The sequence below is a fragment of the Emys orbicularis genome, chromosome 3 (assembly GCF_028017835.1).
Source record: "Emys orbicularis isolate rEmyOrb1 chromosome 3, rEmyOrb1.hap1, whole genome shotgun sequence".
NCBI lineage: Eukaryota > Metazoa > Chordata > Testudines > Emydidae > Emys > Emys orbicularis.
In genome coordinates this window covers 112,027,700-112,050,157 of record NC_088685.1, presented here as the reverse complement: position 1 = coordinate 112,050,157, position 22,458 = coordinate 112,027,700, and the positions used below count along the sequence as shown (strand labels likewise).

The 22,458-nt window shown below is 43.7% G+C and overlaps 1 protein-coding gene across 1 annotated transcript in view; it reads right to left on the bottom strand.

Annotated features, from left to right (window-relative positions):
- Nucleotides 1–22,458, bottom strand: part of UTRN (utrophin) — a 534,032-nt gene that overhangs the window by 466,845 nt on the left and 44,729 nt on the right. The window contains exon 2 of the mRNA XM_065401441.1: nt 15,198–15,259. Coding sequence (XP_065257513.1) covers nt 15,198–15,259 — 62 coding nt within the window. The remainder of the gene's footprint in view (nt 1–15,197; nt 15,260–22,458) is intronic.

Genomic DNA, 22,458 nt, shown 5'->3' with positions numbered 1-22,458 from the left:
AACCTGCAATATTGTCAAGTTTGAGCACCCTATAAGATGCTAAGTAGTTAAGTCAAAATTGGGACATTCCCATAAAATTATGGCCATGTGTCAACTCTAGTCTTGGAGGCATGGAAGTTAAATCAGGGGGAAAGAGATCAATGTAGTTAATTTAAGTAACTAGAACACAAACTATTTATTATGTTTTAACGTTATGTTTTTCCCAAAGAGTTTATGCTAATGAACTTTGCAATTTAGTTGCACTCCTCAATAATATAGGCACCAAATGAAAAGCAAAGATAACTTGATCATGCCCAATGCCAAATCATGAGCCCAGTACATGGGAACTTGATGTGGGAAACAGTTCAGAAAGTGAAAAGGTCATTGTACAACGTAAACTATTGCGTCAACAAATAAAATCTGTTGCAGCTTCCCAATTTCTAAGTTTAGACCACAACTTTAATTTACAGAAATATTTTTAAGATAGGAAAAAGAACTTTTCTCCTTTCTATTAGTCCTCCAAATATACGAATGGACAATAGGGCCCAACATACATGAACAAAAACAGAATACATTTTTCAGGCCCCAATTTAGCAAAGTATGTATGCATGTGATTCATTTAAGCATATGCTTAAGTCTTATTCTCTTTAAAAGGACATAAGCCCATGCTTAAGTCCTCTGTTAAATATACGTAAGCCCTTTGTGGAACTGGCAACTCATTGCCAGCAGCCAAAATCTTCTGATCTTCTTACCAAAAATCAACTAATAGAATTAAACATTAATGCTGATGATTTTTTAAAAATGAAAACAATCAAATAACCAACTAAGTCTCCAGAAGACAGGTGAAGAGAAAAGCAAGAAGATTCATCATTGAGCTACAGTGCAAAGTTTAATTAAACAAGATATAGATGACAGATATAAGTTAAACTATTTGTAGAACTGAAATAGGGAGGTTAGTTACCTGTAATTGGAGGTTCTATAAGATGTGTGATCCCTATTTGTATTTCACTGAGGGTTACGCATGCGCACCATGCATCTGGAGCTGGAGAAGTTGAAAGTAGCGTCAGTTGGCCCACGTGTGCACACTGGCTCACCTCGTGCCTCAGTCGGAGGGAATAAAGGGTGGGGGCAGACCAACCACCTCTCCACAGTTCCTTCTGTACCGCGAATCAGGTAAGATCCAAAGCGGAGGGGGAAGAAGGCAGGCAGTGGAATACAGATAAGGATCTCACATTTCGGAGAGCCTCCAGTTACCACCCCTTCTTCTTTGAGTGATCTTCCCTATTGTATTCCACTGACAAGCAGTACCTAAGTAGGAAGAGGGTGTGAGGATATAGATCGGGGATGAGGGGAAAGCAGTGGATGTGTTATTCCTTGACTTTAGCAAAGCTTTTGATACGGTCTCCCACAGTATTCTTGCCACCAAGTTAAAGAAGTATGGGCTGGATGAATGGACTGTAAGGTGGATAGAAAGCTGGCTAGATCGTTGGGCTCAATGGGTAGTGATCAACGGCTCCATGTCTAGTTGGCAGCCGGTTTCAAGCGGAGTGCCCCAAGGGTCGGTCCTGGGGCCGGTTTTGTTCAATATCTTCATTAATGATCTGGAGGATGGCGTGGATTGCACCCTCAGCAAGTTTGCAGAGGACACTAAACTCGGAGGAGTGGTAGATATGCTGGAGGGTAGGGATAGGATACAGAGGGATCTAGACAAATTAGACGATTGGACCAAAAGAAACCTGATGAGGTTCAACAAGGACAAGTGCAGAGTCCTGCACTTAGGATGGAAGAATCCCATGCACTGTTACAGACTAGGGACCGAATGGCTAGGAAGCAGTTCTGCAGAAAAGGACCTAGGGGTTACAGTGGACGAGAAGCTGGATATGAGTCAACAGTGTGCTCTTGTTGCCAAGAAGGCTAATGGCATTTTGGGCTGTATAAGTAGGGGCATTGCCAGCAGATCGAGGGATGTGATCGTTCCCCTCTATTCGACATTGGTGAGGCCTCATCTGGAGTACTGTGTCCAGTTTTGGGCCCCACACTACATGAAGGATGTGGAAAAATTGGAAAGAGTCCAGCGGAGGGCAACAAAAATGATTAGGGGGCTGGAGCACATGACTTATGAGGAGAGGCTGAGGGAACTGGGATTGTTTAGTCTCCAGAAGAGAAGAACGAGGGGGAATTTGATAGCAGCTTTCAACTACCTGAAAGGGGGTTCCAAAGTGGTACCTCATGACAGAAGAAGGAGTAATGGTCTCAAGTTGCAGTGGGGGAGGTTTAGGTTGGATATTAGGAAAAACTTTTTCACTAGGAGGGTGGTGAAGCACTGGAATGGGTTACCTAGGGAGGTGGTGGAATCTGCTTCCTTAGAGGTTTTTAAGGGCAGGCTTGACAAAGCCCTGGCTGGGATGATTTAGTTGGGAATTGGTCCTGCTTTGAGCAGGGGGTTGGACTAGATGACCTCCTGAGGTCCCTTCCAACCGTGATATTCTATGATCAGGGTGGCCAAACTGCGGCTTGTAAGCCTCATGCAACTCTTACAATTAAAATGTAGCTCACGGAGCCTCGTACACTGCCACTCCATTCTTCACCTACCAGACTGAGGTGGAGGGAGCTCAGGGCTTCTGCCCTGAAGCAGGATAGTCGGGCTAGGGGCTTCTGCTCTGCAGGGAAGAGGGTCTTGGGGCTTCTGCCCTGTAAGAAGCAGCTGCCCGGGCTTGGGGCTTCGGCAGGAGTGGGGCTAAAGCCCCCAGCTCTGGGTGACGCGCCCAGCTCTTGAACTGCTGAAAATTATCGTATGCGGCTCAGAGAGTCAGTAAGTTTAGCCACCCCGATATAGATGGTAGGGCAGAGTGGAGTATCACCATCCCAAAGGAGGCATCAGCAGAAGAGTCCTGAACCAGGGCATAGTGTCTTGGAAACATACAAACAAAGTGCCATGTGGCTGCTTTACAGATTGCTTGCTGATAGAGTAGAATGAAGCCCGAGATCCATTTGGAGATTCTCTGCGGAGAGATGAAGTGCCCTCTCACTCTTTCCGCTACAGCGATGAATAGTCTCAGGGATTTCTAATTGGTTTTGTTCTCTGCAGTTAAAGGCCAAGAAGGCCTGTCGAACACTGAGGGAATGGAGTCTTCGTTTCTCTGCTGAAGCATGCGGTTTTGAGAAGAACACTGAACTTTTAAAACTATTAAAACTGCTAAAACTATTTACAAACTAGATCATTTTTATTTTGTAGAGCGAAGCCAAAAGTTGTGGACACTAAAGGTTCCAACCCAAACTATACAGCAGTGAGAAGGAACTGGAAAGGCAGCCAGTCAACCTTGCCCTTCATCCCCTTGGACAAAGGCACAAGGTGAGCCAGGGCGCATGCGTGGACCAACGGACACTTTTCAAATTCGCCATCTCTGGACGCATGGGGCGCATGCATAACTCTGAGTAGAATACAATAGTGACCACCACTCATAAAAGATAAAGATACCACCACTGTACTCGCTGTTAATAGTGTTTCTAGTGTTCTGTATGTTGAAAAGAAAAAAAAAAGCAAACAAAATATGAAAGCAAACCTCAGACCTAACAAGCAGGTAAGACAAACATGTTGCATCAGAAAATCGATGATTTATCTGGACACCTGCAAATTTACTGAGCCTGGTCCCACTGAAAGTGATAAAGATACCTTATTAATTCTTGCTCATTTTTCTTGCCTGGGTTCATGCATGTATGCTACGGACAAAGACCCTTCCTTTCTTCATCCTCTTGAACTGGATTTTTAAAGAGTACATAAGAACGGCCCTCCTGGGTCACACCAAAGGTCCATCTAGCCCAGTATCCTGTCTTCCAACAGTGGCCAGTACCAGGTTCCCCAGAGGGAATGAACAGAACAGATAATCATCAAGTGATCCATCCCCTGTTGCTCATTCCCAGCTTCTGGCAAACAGAGACTAGGGCCACCATTCCTGCCCATCCTGGCTAATAGCCATTGATGGACCTATCCTCCCTGAATTTATCTAGTTCTTTTTTTAATCCTGTTATGGTCTTGGCCTTCACAACATCCTCTGGCAAGGAGTTCCACAGGTTGACTGTGCGTTGTGTGAAGAAATACTTCATTTTATTTGTTTTAAACATGCTGCCTATTAATTTCATTTGGTGACCCCTAGTTCTTGTGTTATGAGAAGTAGTAAACAACACTTCCTTATCTACTTTCTCTACACCAGTCATGATTTTATAGACCTCTATCATATCTCACCTTAGCTGTCTCTTTTCCAAGCTAAAAAGTCCCAGTCTTATCAATCTCTCCTCATACGAAAGCCGTTCCATACCCCTAATAATTTTTGCTGTCCTTTTCCGAAGCTTTTCCAATTCCAATACATCTTTCTTGAGATGGGCGACCACATCTGCACACAGTATTCAAGATGTGGGCATACCATGAATTTATATAGAGGCAATATGATATTTTCTGTCCTATTATCTATCCCTTTCTTAATTATTCCCAGCATTCTGTTCGCTTTTTTGACTGCTGCTGCACACTGAGTGGATGTTTTCAGAGAACTATCCACAATGACTCCAAGATCTCTTTCTTGAGTGGTAAGAGCTAATTTAGACCCCATCATTTTATATGTATAGTTGGGATTATGCTTTACAATATGCATTACTTTGCATTTATCAACACTGAATTTCATCTGCCATTTTGTTACCCTGTCACCCAGTTTTGAGAGATCCTTTTGTAGCTCTTCGCAGTCTGCCTGGGTCTCAACTATCTTTAGTAATTTTGTATCATCTGCAAATTTTGCCGCCTCCTTGTTTACCCCTTTTTCCAAATCATTTATGAATATGTTGAATAGGACTGGTCCCAGAACAGACTCCTGGGGGACACCACTATTTACCTCTCTCTATTCTGAAAACTGACCATTTATACCTACCCCTTTGTTTCCCATCTTTTAACCAGTTACCAATCCATGAGCGTACCTTCCCTCTTCCGTGGCAGGTTACATTGCATAAGAGCCTTTGGTGAGGGACCTTGAAAATGTAAGTACACTATATCCACTGGATCTCCTTGGTCCACATGCTTGTTGACCCCCTCAAAGAATTCTAGTAGATCGGTGAGGCATGATTTCCCTTTACTAAAACCATGCTGACTCTTCCTCAACAAATTATGTTCATCTATGTGTCTGACAATATTGTTCTTTATTATAGTTTCAACCAGTTTGCCCAGTACTGAAGTCAGGCTTATAGGCCTGTCATTGTCACGATCACCTCTGGAGCCCTTTTTAAAAATTGGCATCACATTAGCTATCGTCCAGTCATCTGGTACAGAAGCTGACTTAAATGATAGGTTACAAATGACAGTTAGTAGTTCTGCAATTTCACATTTGAGTTCCTTCAGAACTCTTGGGTGAATACCATCTGGACCTGGTGACTTATTACTGTTTACTTTATCAATTTGTTCCAAAACCTAATGACACCTCAATCTGAGACAGTTCCTCAGATCTGTCACCTAAAAAGAATGGCTCAGGTTTAGGAATCTCCCTCACATCCTCAACCATGAAGACTGATGCAAAGAATTAATTTAGTTTCTCCACAATGGCCTTATTGTCCTTGAGTGCTCCTTTAGCACCTCGATCGTTCAGTGGCCCCACTGGTTGTTTAGCAGGCTTCCTGCTTCTGATGTACTTTAAAAAAAAATTTTTTTTTGCTATTACTTTTTCAGTCTTTGGCTAATTGTTCCTCAAATTCTTTTTTGGCCTTCCTAATTCTATTTTTACACTTCATTTGCCAGTGTTTATGCTCCATTCTATTTTCCTCACTAGGATTTAACTTCCACTTTTTAAAGGATGCCTTTTTGCCTCTCACTGCTTCTTTTACTTTGTTGTTTAGTCATGGTGGCTCTTTTTTGGTTCTCTTACTATGTTTTTTAATTTGGTGTATATATTTAAGTTGAGCCTCTATTATGGTGTCTTTAAAAAGTTTCCACGCAGCTTGCAGAGATTTCACTTTTGGTATTGTACCCTTTAATTTCTGTTTAACTAACCTTCTCATTTTTGTGTAGTTGCCCTTTCTGAAATTAAATGCAACAGCGTTGGGCCGATGTGGTGTTTTTCCTGCCATGGGGATATTAAATTTAATTATATTATTGTCACTATTACCAAGCAGTCCAGCTATATCCACCTCTTGGACCAGATCCTCTGCTCCACTTAGGACTAAATCAAGAATTGCCTCTCCTCTGGTGGGTTCCAGGACCAGCTGCTCCAAGAAGAAGTCATTTAAGGTGTCAAGTAACTATCTCTGCATCCCGCCCTTAGGTGACATGTATTCAGTCAATATGGGGACAATTGAACTCCCAAATTATTATTATTATTATTATTGAATTTTTTATTTTAATAGCCTCTCTAATCTCCCTGAGCATTTCACAGTCACTATCACCAACCTGGTCAGGTGGTCGGTAATATATCCCTACCGCTATATTCTTATTATTAGAGCACGGAATCTCTATCCATAGAGATTCTATGGTACAGTTTGATTCATTAACGATTTTTACTTCATTTGATTCTACGCTTTCTTTCACATATAATGCCACTCCCCCACCAACATGACCTGTTCTGTCCTTCCGATACAGTAATACCAGGGTACACCATATATCCCATTGATTATCCTCATTCCACCAAGTTTCTGTGATGCCTATTATGTCAATATCCTCGTTTAATACGAGGCACTCTAGTTCACCCATTTTATTATTTGGACTTCTAGCATTGGTATATAAGCACTTTAAAAACTTGTCTCCTTTTAGCTATCTGCCATTATACAATTGAATGGGATTCTTTATTTGACCGTTTCTGATCGGACCCTGCCTGTATTTTATCATTTTCCATCTTCTCGTCCTCACTAGGACATAGAGATTCTCTATTAATAGATCCTCCCCTAAGGGATGTATGTCCGAACCATGTGCTCCTCCGACCTGTCGGCTTTCCCCTGGCCCTTAGTTTAAAAACTGATCTACGACCTTTTTAATGTTAAGTGCCAGCAATCTGGTTCCATTTCGGTTTAGGTGAAGCCCATGCTTCCTGTATAGGCTCCCCTTTCCCAAAAGAGTCCCCAGTTCCTAATAAATCTAAACCCCTCCTCCCTACACCAACGTCTACAACTTGCTACACCACCTACATTTTGAATCTCTATTCTTTTGATTTTTTTTCTTAACTAGGTGAGAATATTTCAGTTCAAAATTAAACATATTAAAAGCATATTGAAGGGCAGACTATTACTTTCATTTCTAGCTCCTAACTTAGAGGCAAACTAATTGATTCACATTACTTTTATGCCAAGTGCCATTTAGCCTCAGACTATATCATACAACATATTAAAATTAAAAATTAGGATATGTTTGCATATCAGGATTACGTTACAAAAAATCAGATTAGAGCACTATTCTGAGCTCTGTTAAGAAGTAGGTAGAAGTAGTAGAAGAAATAAGAACAGACCCAAACACTGAACCCAAATGTTTTCAAAGGTTTAGATCAGTTCAGATAGATAAATACTGTTTATGCCAATACAAGAAATGTTCTGTCCCCAAATTGATGCTGATATTCCACCAATCTGCCAGGCTCTAGCTATCTTGCTGGGCCAGGTTACACCTTTCAGGGTAAATGGAATGCAATTTAGCAAAGGAAAATCTAGACTGAATTTTGAAAAATGTTTCCTACTGCAATAACAATAATTAGATTATAGAATATTCTACAAATGCAATGAAAGAAGCTTCTTCACTTGAGCCACTCAAAAATTAAACTTGAGTAAGTACTACAGATATCTTGGATGATATTTCCTTGGACAGACAACATGACTTAACAGCTCGTTATGATCTCTATTTTTGCCTGATCCATACACTGCACATTCCATGATCTCCCTGAATCAGACACAGGTAATCCCTTTTGCAATGTCTTTGGCCTGGAGAATCCCCAAATCATGTGAAATTGTAGACAACAGCAGGCCCAGGCAACATAATTACACAGATTTATCAGACTTGCCAAGACACTGCAGTGCATTTGGCAAAATGTCAAAAAGGTAAGGGGCCCAGGGTTTGTTGTGTGGTAAAACAAACCTTAGATTGGAAGGGAGAAAACCACAAAGCAGTAATGCTGAAAGAGACCTAGAAGTGGCTGCAGAAAGAAGATTTCACGTGACTTTTCAGTCGCAAAACAAAATTAATGTCTGATAAGTATGGCAGAAAAAAATTTAAAAGGCCAGTGTGATTTTAAGATGCATACACAAGGGAATAATCTCACAAAACTGGGATCTAAACAGTCCTTCTCTAATAACCCCAATTCAGCAAAATACTTTAGCATATAAACAGCTCTTTAGGAGAGGGACTAATTTGTGTATTTTTTTTCAGTGTTTAAAACAACTGGATGTTAATACAAATATATAAAAATAATAATAGTTGATAACGTTATTATAGGCAGGGCTGATAGCACCACCTATTACAGCTGCCTGCCACTTTTGATTGTAAGAACATGGGGTTTCAGTTACTTATAACTTAGCCAAACTTTGACCATTTGAGCTGAATTCTGTGTCTGTCTCAGGTTGAATATTTCTGCCATTTCTGAGAACAAGACTAAGGAAAATGTGTGTCATCCATGTTAAACAATTCTGGAAACATTCTCTTTTAGAAGCTGTAACACCCGTATGCTTTGGAGCAGGAACTTGAAATTTGCCAAGACAATTACCTTTGCATCCAGGATGTGCCTTTTGCTATGCATGTGAAAATCCATCCCCCTTCCCCACCTACAGGGTTCAAATCCAGGGCCTTGATCTCTTGCAAGATCGCTCAGAGGCCCCCACCTGCCATAAGGGGTCTCCTCCCCACCAGCATTCCACCTTGGCACCAGCCGAGGGGACAGATGGCAGAAAAGTGGGCAGGCTCCCTCTCAGGCCTCATTCGTAAGGGACTCTGTGAGGGGGGCAGGACCAACCCCCACTGCTGCCAGAGGCTGCTCAGGCAGCTCCACCCACTGGACTTTCTCAGGGGGTGCAGAAGCAGCCCTAGCAGCAGTCCCCCTAGGTGCCTTTTACAGGAGGCCTACTTCGAGGAGGGAGAGATGCTGGGCCCACGATTTGCTGAGGCTTTCCCCCTAGTTACAGGTGCTTTCCCCTGGTAACCAGTATGCAGTCCTCCATGGTGTTGATGGAGGGCTAGCCAGTGGAGTTGGGTCCAGGGGGCAATGGGATCAGGACTGAGGGGGAAGGGGGTGAAGATGGGCAACAGAGACAGGGCTGTTCTTCCCCTGAGATAGGCCCCAGATGTCACAGCAGCCTCCTCTTCTACAGACACCCCCAATGGCTTTTATCAGCAGCGGGATCTGTCTGCTCGGCTGGATGTGACCATCCCCGGCACCCAAGCAAGACTGTCAGCTGGTGCTGGTGGAGGAGGGGGAACTGGGCAGGTAGGCTCGCCAGCGAAGGCAAGGCCAGCAACCCTCCAGACATGCCCCAAAGCCCAGCAGGGGGGAGCACTGCGCCTTTCCCTGATGAGAAGTGGACCCAACAGGGCATCCTAGTTGGGAACCAGGAAGGAAGTTCCAAGCTCCCCACGCACCGCCGCCAGTAACTGAATGGGGACTTGCCGGCAGAAGAGAAGCCATGCCTCCTGGTCACGGTGGGGAAGAGGCGGCGGTGGCAGCAGTAGCAGGTGCGGGGACCACAGCAGATGGCATTGGGACGGCAGGTGGACCCACAGCCACCTGCGCGTTGGCCCTGGGTGCTGAGTAGCCAATGCCCCTAGAGCTGGCGGGTGAGATGGCAGTAGTGGCTGCCACCACGGAAGGAGCCTTCTGGGCGGGGTTCTTGCCCTTTTTCCTGCCCTGGCCCTTTCTGCCAGCTATGGGGGCTCCCTTGATGGCAACGGGAGTTTTGGCAGTACTGTCCCTTCTGCCTGCTGCTGCCACTGCCCAGTGGCAGTGCTGATGGTATCAGCAGTGGTGCTAGTGGTGGTTGCCACAGGGGCAGATAGGGGAGAAAGCACCATGGATTTGATTTAAATCACTAGTCAGGAAGACTCGAATTAATCATGGATTTCTACATAAAAGTGCATTCTGGAATATGCTGCTCAAACAGTTTCACTTTTGTTTCTACTGCCTGACCCTCCCTTCTCACATTTAGCTCCAGACTTCTCCTTGTCCAGATCTATTCTGTCCCCAACAATCTTCTATTCATTAAACTTTTTGAAACCATGCACTTTTAGAGAGAGGTAAGGGATTGACTGTGTACACAAATTTGCAGAGGGACAATAGGGTTGTCTGTTATTTCTCACCTCTATATATTATTTATTTAAAAACATTTTTGCTGTTAATATGCATGTTATCTCTGGAAACACAAATCCACCGTTTGAGAACTGCAAAACTAAGCATCTCTGATGGTATCTTCTATACTGAGCACGGAGTCCCATTGGGTAGATAGAAAGATTAACCTAAATAATCTATACAGAAGCCCCTGAAACCCCATAAGATTGGGTCCCTAATCCATAAACTATTGGAACTTATTTACATAACTTTTCTTAAACATTACATGGATATATTATCTCAAACTATAGAATTAGAATTTATAATCCCTATTCCATGATGAGATATCTTTGAGCTATAATGTATCTTAATTAAAACAAACAATCTTTAGATCGATTGTTTTGATAAAATGCTTTTTGAGGTAAAAAAGCATTTAAATAAAAAAAAATCCGATTTATATAAAAAAATCCAATTTTTTTATTTTTTTAAAATCATTGATTTTTATCCACCCTGGGATAGCCAAGATGGGGCAACAAAGGTCAGGGATCCCTCTCCCTCAGCCCCCCACCCCACCCAAGGCAAAGCTGCTAGAAAGGTCGACTCGCACATGCCTGCTCAGAGTCCACCTTCAAAGTCAGATGATGGGAACAGCCAACTAGGGGAGAGAAAGAAATAATAAAGGGAATCATGGGGGTAGGGAAAATAGAGGCTGACCGCTCCTCCCCACTAGGCAATATAGGATGCGGGAGGGCACAAATAAAACAGGAAGGGTTAACAAAATAAAGGAAGGAGGGCGTGGGGCACAATAGGCAGGGAGCACCAGCTCCTTCAAGAGAGAGGCAGCAGTGAAGGGGGGATGAAATTAAAGTGCAGAAAGTGCGCAAGTGCATGGGGCAAACGGCGCCAGGCAGGGCAGGAGACAAAACAGTAAGCAGAAGGGATCTGGGTAGGGCACAAACAACAAAAACTGGCTTGGGCGAGCTAAGGAAGGCAGGTAAACAAACAACAAGGTGGGCCCAGGAGGGCCAGGGGAGGCAGGCAAAGAGAAAGCAAAGAGGGCACTGGGCGGGACAGGGGAGGTAAGCAAACGAACAGCAAAAAAGCAGGAAAGACCAAGCAGGGCAGGGGAAGTATATAGCAAACAGCAAAGAGGTAAGGGGGGGGCGGGGGGGGTCAGGTAACAAGCAAGTCCCCATGTGAAATGGGGGTGGGGGGGGTAGAGCGAGCTTCAGAGAGGAGGACGACCACATGAGACAGGGAGAGCAGTGAGCTGCAGGGAAAACTGAGACCATGCAAAACAGGGGGCTCCAAACTATGAGTGTTGAACACTCACAGCTGCAACTGAAATCTATGGGAGTTGGGCTTTGAATGTATAAAGTGCTATAAGTACTATGAAAAATCAGGTCCTACATGTCTCAAGTTGGGAACCCCAAATTTTTGACCTAAGATCTGAGTCTGTTTCCCCATCTATGAAATGGGGATATCATCTCACACACACACACACACACACCCCTACCTCACAGGGGTATAGTGAAAATAAATTCATTAACATGTGTGAAGCACTCAGACTCTAATGAATGCCAGAGAAAAGTCCATGAGGAAATTAATAATTTAGTCTTCAGAGTAGGGTTTGAATAGGGTGCAGTAAACAACTGGGGCCACACACGGAACAAAATATTCAATAGCTGCTCATTAATTGAGCATCATTCATTTTGCGTACTGCATGAGGCAGGGATCCTGTGGAAAAAAACAGTATGTGATCATGTAATTAAAGACTGCATCATAATGCATACACACAGGGGAGGGGGAATTAATGTGCCACAGGTAATCTTAATTCTGGCATTTCCTAATTTCTGAGTGCTTCACTTTGCAACCCTTATAATATTCTTTTAATGTAGTTTTTTCGTGTGTTAATTATAAGTATAGATTAAATTAGAGGTGACAGAGGGAGAAGGGGTAAGGACAGGATAGGAAGTAACAATTGTTTGAAGAGCACACATTTCAAGAATAAACATTTACACATGAGTATAACTCTAAGTAGCAGTATGCAATTAAAAAAAGAAACATTTTCCAGATATTCACTGTAAACCTTCCTGACAATTAGTTACATTATTTTGTGGAATAGTCTCTTTAGGAAAGTGGCAGAAGTCCTATAACCTGTCTCTTAACAGTAGATTGGACAACACAATAGAAAGTGAATATTAAGAGGCAAATTCCCCTGGCTTAGTTGTGTTGGTTTGTAGCTTTCCAGCATTTTTGCAATTTATAATTGTTTGCATATTTAGCTTTTATATTGGGTACATACTAATAAGGTGGGGTATTTTTCTGCCCATTTTTCTTACAATACCGGTAAGTGTACAATTTTAAAAGTATATAGATTTTTAAAATTAGCTGGATGATCTTCCTATGGTGCCAGCTTCATAGACTTGCTGAAATCAGATGAAGCTGAGCATACTACAACTTTCAGTAGTTTGAGACTTAGCAAAGTAAATTAACTGCCTTCTTTACCACTTAAAATTTTTTTATAAAAAGGCGAGTTAATTTAAAATAGTTTATGTGCAATGGGGGTATAATTAAACTGCCAATGTAATTCTTAGAGTGACTGACGAGACAAGAGAACGACAGTCTAAAAATCTTCTGTACAGTATAGAACAATGTCCAATTGGTTTAATTAAAGTTCAAGCAATTTTTAAAGTGCATGAAATTACAGAGGCTATGAAATGGAGAGATATAATATTTTCTGTTTCTCTGTACATTAAATTGTGTCATACAGCAAGTACAGCAAAACTATTTTCCACTCATTTATACATTCAAATGAAGGGCAATTACAGTAAAATTAATGTTCAAGTTCCTAGAGCCTGAACTTAGAAATTCCTTATAAATGGATATAAAACTAAGAAATTGCTTATTTTCTGTGGCATAAGCTACATAAACCTACCCAATTTCTCTCATCTTCACATTTCTCTATCGTGAGAGGTGTCCCAATTAACCCAACTGTGACTTGTAGAAATTACATTTTAAGCAGCCAAAATGATTTCATAAACACAACGTTTTGAGGAGACTGCTTTCAAACTACTAAGTATTCCGGTTTCATTTCCTTAGGTTTTAAAAAATATGAGAAGATATATATTAGAAAGCCTATTATCTTTCTACCTACACCTTTTATCATGCTCATCACCACTGTATCCAAGTGCATTAATCTTCCTAAGCCAGTGCCCTTCCTGTGCAAAGTAGTGCTTGAGCTGAACATGAAAAAAAATTAGAAGTGCATCATACGGGTGATCACTTTACGCCCTAGAGTACAAATCTTATAACCATTAATTTAGCTTGCATAACTTCATGTGTTATTAATGGGTCACAAAATTGCCCAGATCTTTCTAAATCTAGCCATAGTATTAGACTCTACTTCCTGTGAAAGAGAATCCAATAGGTAGAATGTGTGTTGTGCCTATATATATATATATATATATATATATAAATAAATAAAAGCCAGCCCTTAATTTCATTGCTTGAAATTTTAAGTTGCACTTGCCAATGTCACAACAAAAATTGCACCTCGAGATGAATAAATAGAAAACTCTTGACCTTTCCACTTGCATTGTGATATGTTAATGCAATAACATAGAAAAACTGACAATTTACATGCTGATTGGGGCCCAAAGTAGGGAGAAAAATATCATCATGCTTCAAGTTTCTCTCATTTTGTTTTTGCTTTTTCAGAACATTTTTCCCTTTATTCATTAAGCAGCATTGAGAAGGATGTGTCTGGCATGATCAACTTACACACTCTTCTCCCCAAACTAAAACACTGGCCAAGACTATCTTGGCTAAAAGCTAAGAATCTCAGCTATCCGGCAAAATGAACTGACAGGTCAAAATAAATAAAATCATGCCAACCTTGCATTTAAACAATATACTGTAATTTGGAGAGCCATGGGGAGGGTAATCAAACCTCTACATTCTGCAGACCAAGCTATAGCTTTGAGAAGTCTATGATATTATCATTTCCCACAACAGTGTCACAAAGGTTTTTAAATCTGTCTCCTCGTATTCGTCCTCAAACATTGGACTTCAAATGCATGTACCTTTCCATTAAGTGAGGCACCCACACTAGTTGTTCTATTTTCAGTAGCCTTTCTGGCCCGGAAAGATATGTTCTTCACTTGAGGCTAACCAGGGTTCCTCTCTCATGCTATTAACTAGGAAATAATCCCATGGCCATTGTGTTTATTGACAAGGTTCCATCTTCAGTAAATCAGCAGAGTGGCATAAAGGGAGATTTAAAATAGCTACTTTTCTTCCCTGTGGGATGCTACAACTTCCTTTCCCAGCCCAAAATAAGAAGCAATGTCCTCAATAGGTTTTAAGTCACAGGAAAGTTAGAGTGTGAAAGCAAAGGAGTGTGCAAAAATGAGTGAACAGTTATCCACCAGTTTATAACCAAGACTCAAACTGGAAGCACTTTGTGGACCAGAGTGAAGGTTCACTGAATATTGTGTATGAACAGAATTTACTTCGCATCATCAACATAGTGGAGGCTAGTTATTAGAATCCACTCTAATGCACTCAGGATATTGTATGCAGAGTTAAACTCCAGCAGGACAACTATGAACCAAACAGACACTGCCATGCAGAAAACTGTCGTTCTTAACACCTGTTGAATATAATTGTCTCTCACAAACTAACAAGAGTACATTGGTGCAATATTTTTATGGGGATACAGTGTGTTTAGTTGCACGGGGGGTGAGGGGAGACACATTACCAATATTTTACTTAAAACATATATTCTGCCATTATACACTTTACTATGTTTTTGAGACAGTTCTTCCAAATTTTGATCCAAGTACATTCAGTAAATGCTAAAAGCCCTGAAACAAAATATGGTACCTATTGGAACTGGTACCATAAACTGAAATTTATTTGGTTCCTATTGGAATTTTTGAAAATTATTTCTACCTTGGAAAAGCGAGCATTTATCCATTTTGTAAAGGTCTTCTTCTGTACATCATTGTGTTCATCTAGAGAGAAAAGAGGGGAGGGGGAAAGACAATGAGTGAAATTTATTCTTTAAATTCCCCAAATAAGAATACCACCTCAATCCAGGGGTGTTTGAAAGACAGCATTTCAACCTAAACAATCCCAGCCTCACTGTGAAGAACTTGCTGGCTACTTTGCGGATAGAATTGCTCAGATTCACACCAAACCTCCTGCATCCAGGATACAGGGCAATGTCATGACTCCAAGACAGCAATTGTGGAATCTACTGTGTTCAAGTTACAACCAGTGACAGTGTATTTCTGGAAGTGGTGGGGGCACTTTGGGCCTCTATCTATGCATTTAACTCACATCCCTCCTGGCTGCTAGGAACCTTGTGTTTCAGATTCAGACTTTTTACACTTATTCATGTCTTTGTCACCACAAGTTCAGACTAACACCACACTATTTTGAGCTACACATTGAGCCTATTCAGAAGATTAAATTCATCCAAAGCATAGCAGCCTTTTAAATATAACAGTCTCACACAGGACACAGAACCCTGATGATGCAAAAGCTGCACTGGCTGCCTATCGACATCTGAGTGGAGTTGAAGGTGTTGGTTTTGATCCGTTAAAGCCTTAAATGTTTGGGGACCCAATTACTTAAAACACCATCCCTCTCCCCATGCCACAGTTCTGGTTAATACAGCCACTTGAAATGGCACTCCCGGGACATTACAGAGAAGAGGGAGCTGCCAGCCTGGCATTCTTCACCAGGGTCCCTTGACTCAAACACCTTTCCCCTATGGTCCTCCAAGGCCCAGACATACTGACAAAGCTTATCTCTTTTTCAGACATTTGCTGAGAGGACAGAATAAGGGTTAGATGAGGTTATTTATTAGCATGAGATAATTAAGTTTGGGGGCCGGAACGGATAGTGACTGTATGGGTTTAAGCATTTCATATTAATTTTGGGGATTAACATGAATGTAAAGCCTTGTAGGGGCGCCAAGATATTGGGATGGACACTTCTATTACCTGTGTTTAATAACACAAAAATAAATAGATAAATAATAGATTAGATGAAGACTGAAATATTGAGCATCATTCGCTAATCTCCATCCCCCTACCAAGACCCCCTCGATATGCACGTAAAACACATCTTTTTATGGGCTTGATCTGTCTTTTTGCATTCCTAAGCCTTTGAGAGAACCAACACCAGTAATTTAAACCAATATTTGTGGTTTTATGTTAATTTGGTTACCACTGAAAAATAAAGCAGGTTTATTAATAATGTTTGCAAAAATAAATGTCTCAATGATCATGTAAACCAACAATGATTAAGAAACAAATGGAACTGCATTTGCAGTGAACAGTGATCTGACCTTCACCACCATAACCCCATGCGCGCATGGGCACAGTCCAACACCTCACGAAGAGTTTACAATTAGTGCTATCCCAGCAAAGCTTTGCTCTATAGTTTTTTGTTTCCCTCCCTCCCCCACAGTTTTCAGACCCAAGGGCTGAAGTACTATCTAGGCATTTATACCACATTCATCACTGCGGTATCTGGGGCAAGGATTGTGTGGGCATCTGTCAGTGCAAGCTACTGGACTAGCAGACTCTCATTTTACTTTAAATGGGAACCCCTTATTTTTTCAGCCTCTGACAAAGTGCCAAAAATGCACACACTCACTCCAATCCTTTGTTTTAGATATTTTCTACCTACCCATCAAGGAATTTATGTGACCCCATCAATTTAAATACTATGCATTCTTGCAACACAAAAAGTCACATTTACTTTAAGATTTTTCCAAAGCATTCTGCTCAATTTCAGAACTTGTGGATGTTACTTTCCCATCCAGGCCACACTTTTATATTTGATTTATAAAGCTCGGAAATTAGCGTTTTAGTAACTAGGGATTATAGTTAATATGAGGTTGCGTCTACCGTTCAGTTATAAATCCCCAGGAAGAGAATTTCATATCTGAAAGTCTGATGTACTATTAACTAGAGCAGGGGTCGGCAACCTTTCAAGAGTGGTGTGCCGAGTCTTCATTTATTCATTCTAATTTAAGGTTTCGCGTGCCAGTAATACATTTTAACATTTTTAGAAAGTCTCTTTCTATAAGTCTATAATATATAACTAAACCATTGTTGTATGTAAAGTAAATAAGGTTTTTAAAATGTTTAAGAAGCTTCATTTAAAATTAAATTAAAATACAGAGCCCCCCAGACCGGTGGCCAGGACCCAGGCAGTGAGAGTGCCGCCGAAAAATCAGCTCTTGTGCCACCTTCAGCTTGCATGCCATAGTTGCCTACCCCTGAACTAGAGCAACATACACAATGCCCAGTTAATTTTATGTGGATTTCTACCTGTCTGTAAAGGTAACTACCAGAGACTGACATTATGACACAGATGACAAACTGTCTATGTTTGACCATATAAAATATTACCATTCAGTGAAGTGCATGACAAAGTTAAGATTTTCAGCCACAGACCAATAAAATTCTCTCTCAAAAAGACACTGAAATAAGCAAACATTATGAACCAAAATGATGTTCTCAGTTATACATGCGCAACCCCAAAGTCAATGGGGTTGCATAATGACAGTACAGAATCTGGCACATAACTCACTCCATTATTACACAAACCAATCCCTCAGTTAGTTTCTTACTTGTTAGCCCTACCCTCAGTCATTTAATGAACTTTCCTTTGAACAGTTAGTGGCTGACGTTAACCAGAGGCTCTCAACGGGGGGTCCGCAGCCCACCCAGCCCTTTCAGGGGTCCATGGGACCCTGTGACTGAAACCCACAGCACCCCCACAGGGCTATAAGCAGGAGCTGCAAGGCTGAATCCTGGAGCCCCGAGCCCCGATGCTCCCTGCGGGGCAGAAGCCCTGAGCCCACAGGGTGGCGTTCAGGGGACACAGGGAGAGCTGACTCCCCAAACTGCAGTGCCTTACCCATAGAGGAGCAGTTCCACCCACATACCTCCTCCTCTCCTCTGCCCCCAAAGCCCTGCCCCCTGGCCAGGTCGGAGGTGGGGAGCTGGGAAGTGCGGGCAGCTGCTGCTCTGCTGGTGCCATGGAGTGGGTAGCCGCAGCGTTCCCCCATCTCCTGCTGGTGCCCGGGCTTGCAGCTCCTCCTCAGCTCCCAGCCCCCTTTGACTGCTCATGTAGCCAGTAAGAGGAGATGTTTCAGAGTAGCAGCCGTGTTAGTCTGTATCCGCAAAAATAACAGGAGTACTTGTGGCACCTTAGAGACTAACAAATTTATTAGAGCATAAGCTTTCGTGGGCTACAACCACACTTGCTTCTTATCAAACTGTCTGTACTGAACCATCTTGATTATCACTTCAAAAGTTTTTTTTTTTTTTTTTTTTTTCTCTTACTTAATTGGCCTCTCAGAGTTGGTAAGACAACTCCCACCTGTTCATGCTCTCTGTATGTGTGTGTATATATATCTCCTCAATATATGGTTCACTCTTTATGCATCCGAAGAAGTGGGTTGTAGCCCACGAAAGCTTATGCTCTAATAAATTTGTTAGTCTCTAAGGTGCCACAAGTACTCCTGTTATTTTTTTAGTAAGAGGAGAGCTGCCCAGGCAGCAGCCCTGGCCCCAGGGCCGGCAGAGCCCTCAGGGAGCAGCGACCACAGCGGGGAGCAGCGACCACAGCGGGGAGCAGCGACCACAGCGGGGAGCAGCGACCACAGCGGGGAGCAGCGACCACAGCGGGGAGCCCCTCCCAGCACACAGCCCCTAGCTACTACCTCACTGCACACTGATCTACCCGCCTGCCAGCACACAGTCCTAGATACCCCTCTCCCTGCACCAAGTTACCCTCTGCCTGCACACTGAGCTACCCTCCCGCCTGCACACAGCCGCAGCTATCCTGCACTCTGAGCTACCTCCCTGCCTGCGCACAGCCCCTAACTACCCCCTGCCTGCACCCTGCGTGGTTTCCAAACTTCTTGAGCTGAGTCCCCTCCTCCCCCTTTCAGTTATAATTTTTGCTTCTGACCCACATCTCCGACAACCCAGACAGGCTGGGTGGCCTGCTGAGGTGAGTCAGAGTGTGGAGATGGCACACTCTCCCTGGACACCACTGTGCAGAGCTGGCCCGAGCCCTGACAGCTCCTGCCCCACCCAAACAGAAGTAAAACTATGCCTCTGCCAGAGGGAACTCTCCCCAGCATAGGGCCCCAAGTCTGTGCCCGCCCTGGAGGGGGCGGGGGGAGAAAGAAAAAGGTTGAAAACCCCTGCCGTTAACAATAGTAATAAACATTTTCAAACTCTCACAACAACAAAGAGAAAAGAAAAAAGGACTTTCTAGCAGGTTGTTTGTTGTCCCTTGTACCACGTTGTGTAACAAGAGTATGTTTGTGTCACTGGAGTGCACTCATAACAAATGGCTCTTGAGATCAAATGCCAGAGCTTCATTCTGGCGTTTAATCACCTACAGAAATCACTGGCAGCCTTGCGTATTCCTCTACCACGAACATTATCCTTTCAGTTGATAAGGACTTTTTCATACTCCAGTTCTATTCCAGTTTTCAGCTTTATGCCTCCTTTTTGTTCCTGAACACACTATTCATACTGATATACATATAGGGGGAGACCTCACTGAGTTGTGGTTTGCCCTTCGCTTAAGCTCTGCTTTTAGTAGTCATCTTTAAAACCAGCCTCCTCATTTTACCATTTACATTACATTTGCACTATACAGGGTTTTTTTACTTAAATCCTGAAAGACAAAAGGTATTTGTTAAGGGATAGTTGGAAAAGCACATTTTTGTTATGAAAAGGGCAATGGAGAGGTTTTATGGGCCAGATCAGACAGTCCCACTGCCTTTTGTGTCAACCAGTCCAGCAAGAGTGAACGAGGGTCAACGTTCATCTAAGTCAGCCTTAAATTTGCCTTGCCCCTTTGTTTAAGCTTCTAATTTTCTACAAAGAAGGAATTTAGAAATAAAATAAGGAATTAGCCTCTGGGTTTTCAATTATGGTACTAGGAATGTAACAAAATTAGAAATGCCTACTTGTCTAGCCTTGGGGTATGTATACTGTATTTATGATAAATATCTCCCCACATCACACTAGTATGAGTTTACAGAAGAAAGGGGGAAAGTGCTCCGTTTTTCTGGGCGGGAAAAGCATTTAGCATTTATAATTTATTAAGTGTACTTAAAAATAGAGATTTACTCACATGTCATCATAAAATCTGTGTATATTATTTACAGACACCACTTAAGTGTTTACTTCCAATTAATGGAGTAATAAAAGTCAAAATAAAAATGCTGTAAGTACAGTAGGATTTCATACAGTGGCTAGCACTAACAACCCTGATGCTGATGAAGGCCTCTGGGCATTACCATAATATAATTACTAAATAATCATCTTAATGGCTGTCACTGTTTAAAAAGATAAACTTAAGATTGTTAAGCAGATCCCCTCCCTTCTCAAATATGACCGACATTAACAGGAATCTGGGAGGAGTGAATGGCTGAAGGGATATGTAATATAGTATTTGTAACCTTTCACCTCCATATTGCAAGTCTGCATTTCACCCAGGTCAATGACCACAAGTCTTACCACCTTCTGACACTTTGATTGTCCATGTGAAAAGAGCTGGGGGTCTCAGCCCAGGTCTTAAGGTACAAGTATCTACATGCAAAAACTGGCATCCTTGTTGGCAATGTCATTAGAGAAGCCAAGAATCAGTTGAGGATGAATACTAACCCCCAACACTTTGAGGTGGTCAGTGCAGGTTAGGGTAGAGAAAAATGGTTGGGGCACGAGGGGAGGAGGCTGATAGGAAAGGAGGAAGTAATGGTTAATTGACAACAATTTAAATTTTTAAAAGGTCAGCCAGGACTGTGGTTCTTTAGTATCATGGGCCAAATCCCACTTCACAATGAAGACAAACTTTGGTCATTGACTTCAATAGGACCTGTGTCTGGCCCCTTATCTCTCCGTAAGGCCTTGTCTATATTGGGAATTTGCCCCAAAATTCAGTCACCAGTGGCTAGCCACTAATGTAGTTGCACTGGTACACTACTACTGAAGTAAGGCAAAACTAAAAGGTAGGGTGCCAGTGCAAGTAACGACGGTGCCTGTCTGCACTGGGGCTTGCACCAACACAGCTACATCAATGACCGTAATTGTGGTAAAACCTCCGTGTAGGCAAGGCTAAGGAATACCAGATACATCCATAGGCGTGCGCACGGGGTGTGCCGGGTGTGCCCAGGCACACCCTAATGCAGGGATAGGCAAATGGCCCCCCCCTCCCGGCGCGGCAAGCCGCGGGGTCTGCGCTCCTGGGCCGGAGTGCTCGGCCAAGCGCAACAAGCCGCCAGCCCCCCCCCGGAGCCATGCCACCGCATGTGCAGCGCTCTAGGGGCCGGGTCTGCGTGCTCCCACAAGGCAGTATTTGGCTCCGCGGGGAGGCAGACACGCTCCCCCCCCCCCCTCCCCTGGAGCTATGCCGCCGTGCGTGCAGCACTCTGGGGGGTGGGGCTCTGCGGGGAGGCAGACACGCTCCCCCCTCCCCTGGAGCCATGCCGATGCGCACGCAGTGCTCTGGGGGCCAGGGCTGCGCGGGGAGGCAGACACGCTCCCCCCTCCCCTGGAGCCATGCCGCCGCGCACGCAGCGCTCTGGGGGCTGGGGCTGTGCGCTCCCGCGGGGCAGTGTTTGGCTCCGTGGGGAGGGTAGGAGCCTCATCTCATGGTAAGGAGTCCGGGGCCAGGGGGGTTGGCTAAGGGGTGGGGGTAGTCAGGGGACAGGGAGCAGGGTGGGTTGGATAGGGGGTGGGATCCCGGGGGGGTGGTTAGGGGTGGGGGGTCTCTGGAGGGAGCAGTCAGGGAGCAGGGGGGGTTGGATGGGGCATGGGAGTCCCGGGGTCTGTCAGGGAGCAGGGGGTGGATAGGGGTCAGGGCAGTCAGGGGACAGGGAGCAAGGAGGGTCCTGGGTGGGCAGTTAGGGTGGGGGGGGGGTCTCTGGAGGGGGTGGTCAGGGGACAAGGAGCTGGGGGGGTGGATGAGTTGGGAGTTCTGGGGGGGGCCTGTCAGGGGGCAGGGGTTGGGGCAGGCAGGGAGCAGGGGGGTTTGTAGGGGTCGGGAGTTCTGGGGGTCCTGTCAGGGGGCGGGGAGCGGTTGGATAGGCGTGGGAGTCCCGGGGGTCTGTCTGGGGGCGGGGGTGTGGATAAGGGTCGGGGCAGTCAGGGGACAGGTAGGGGCT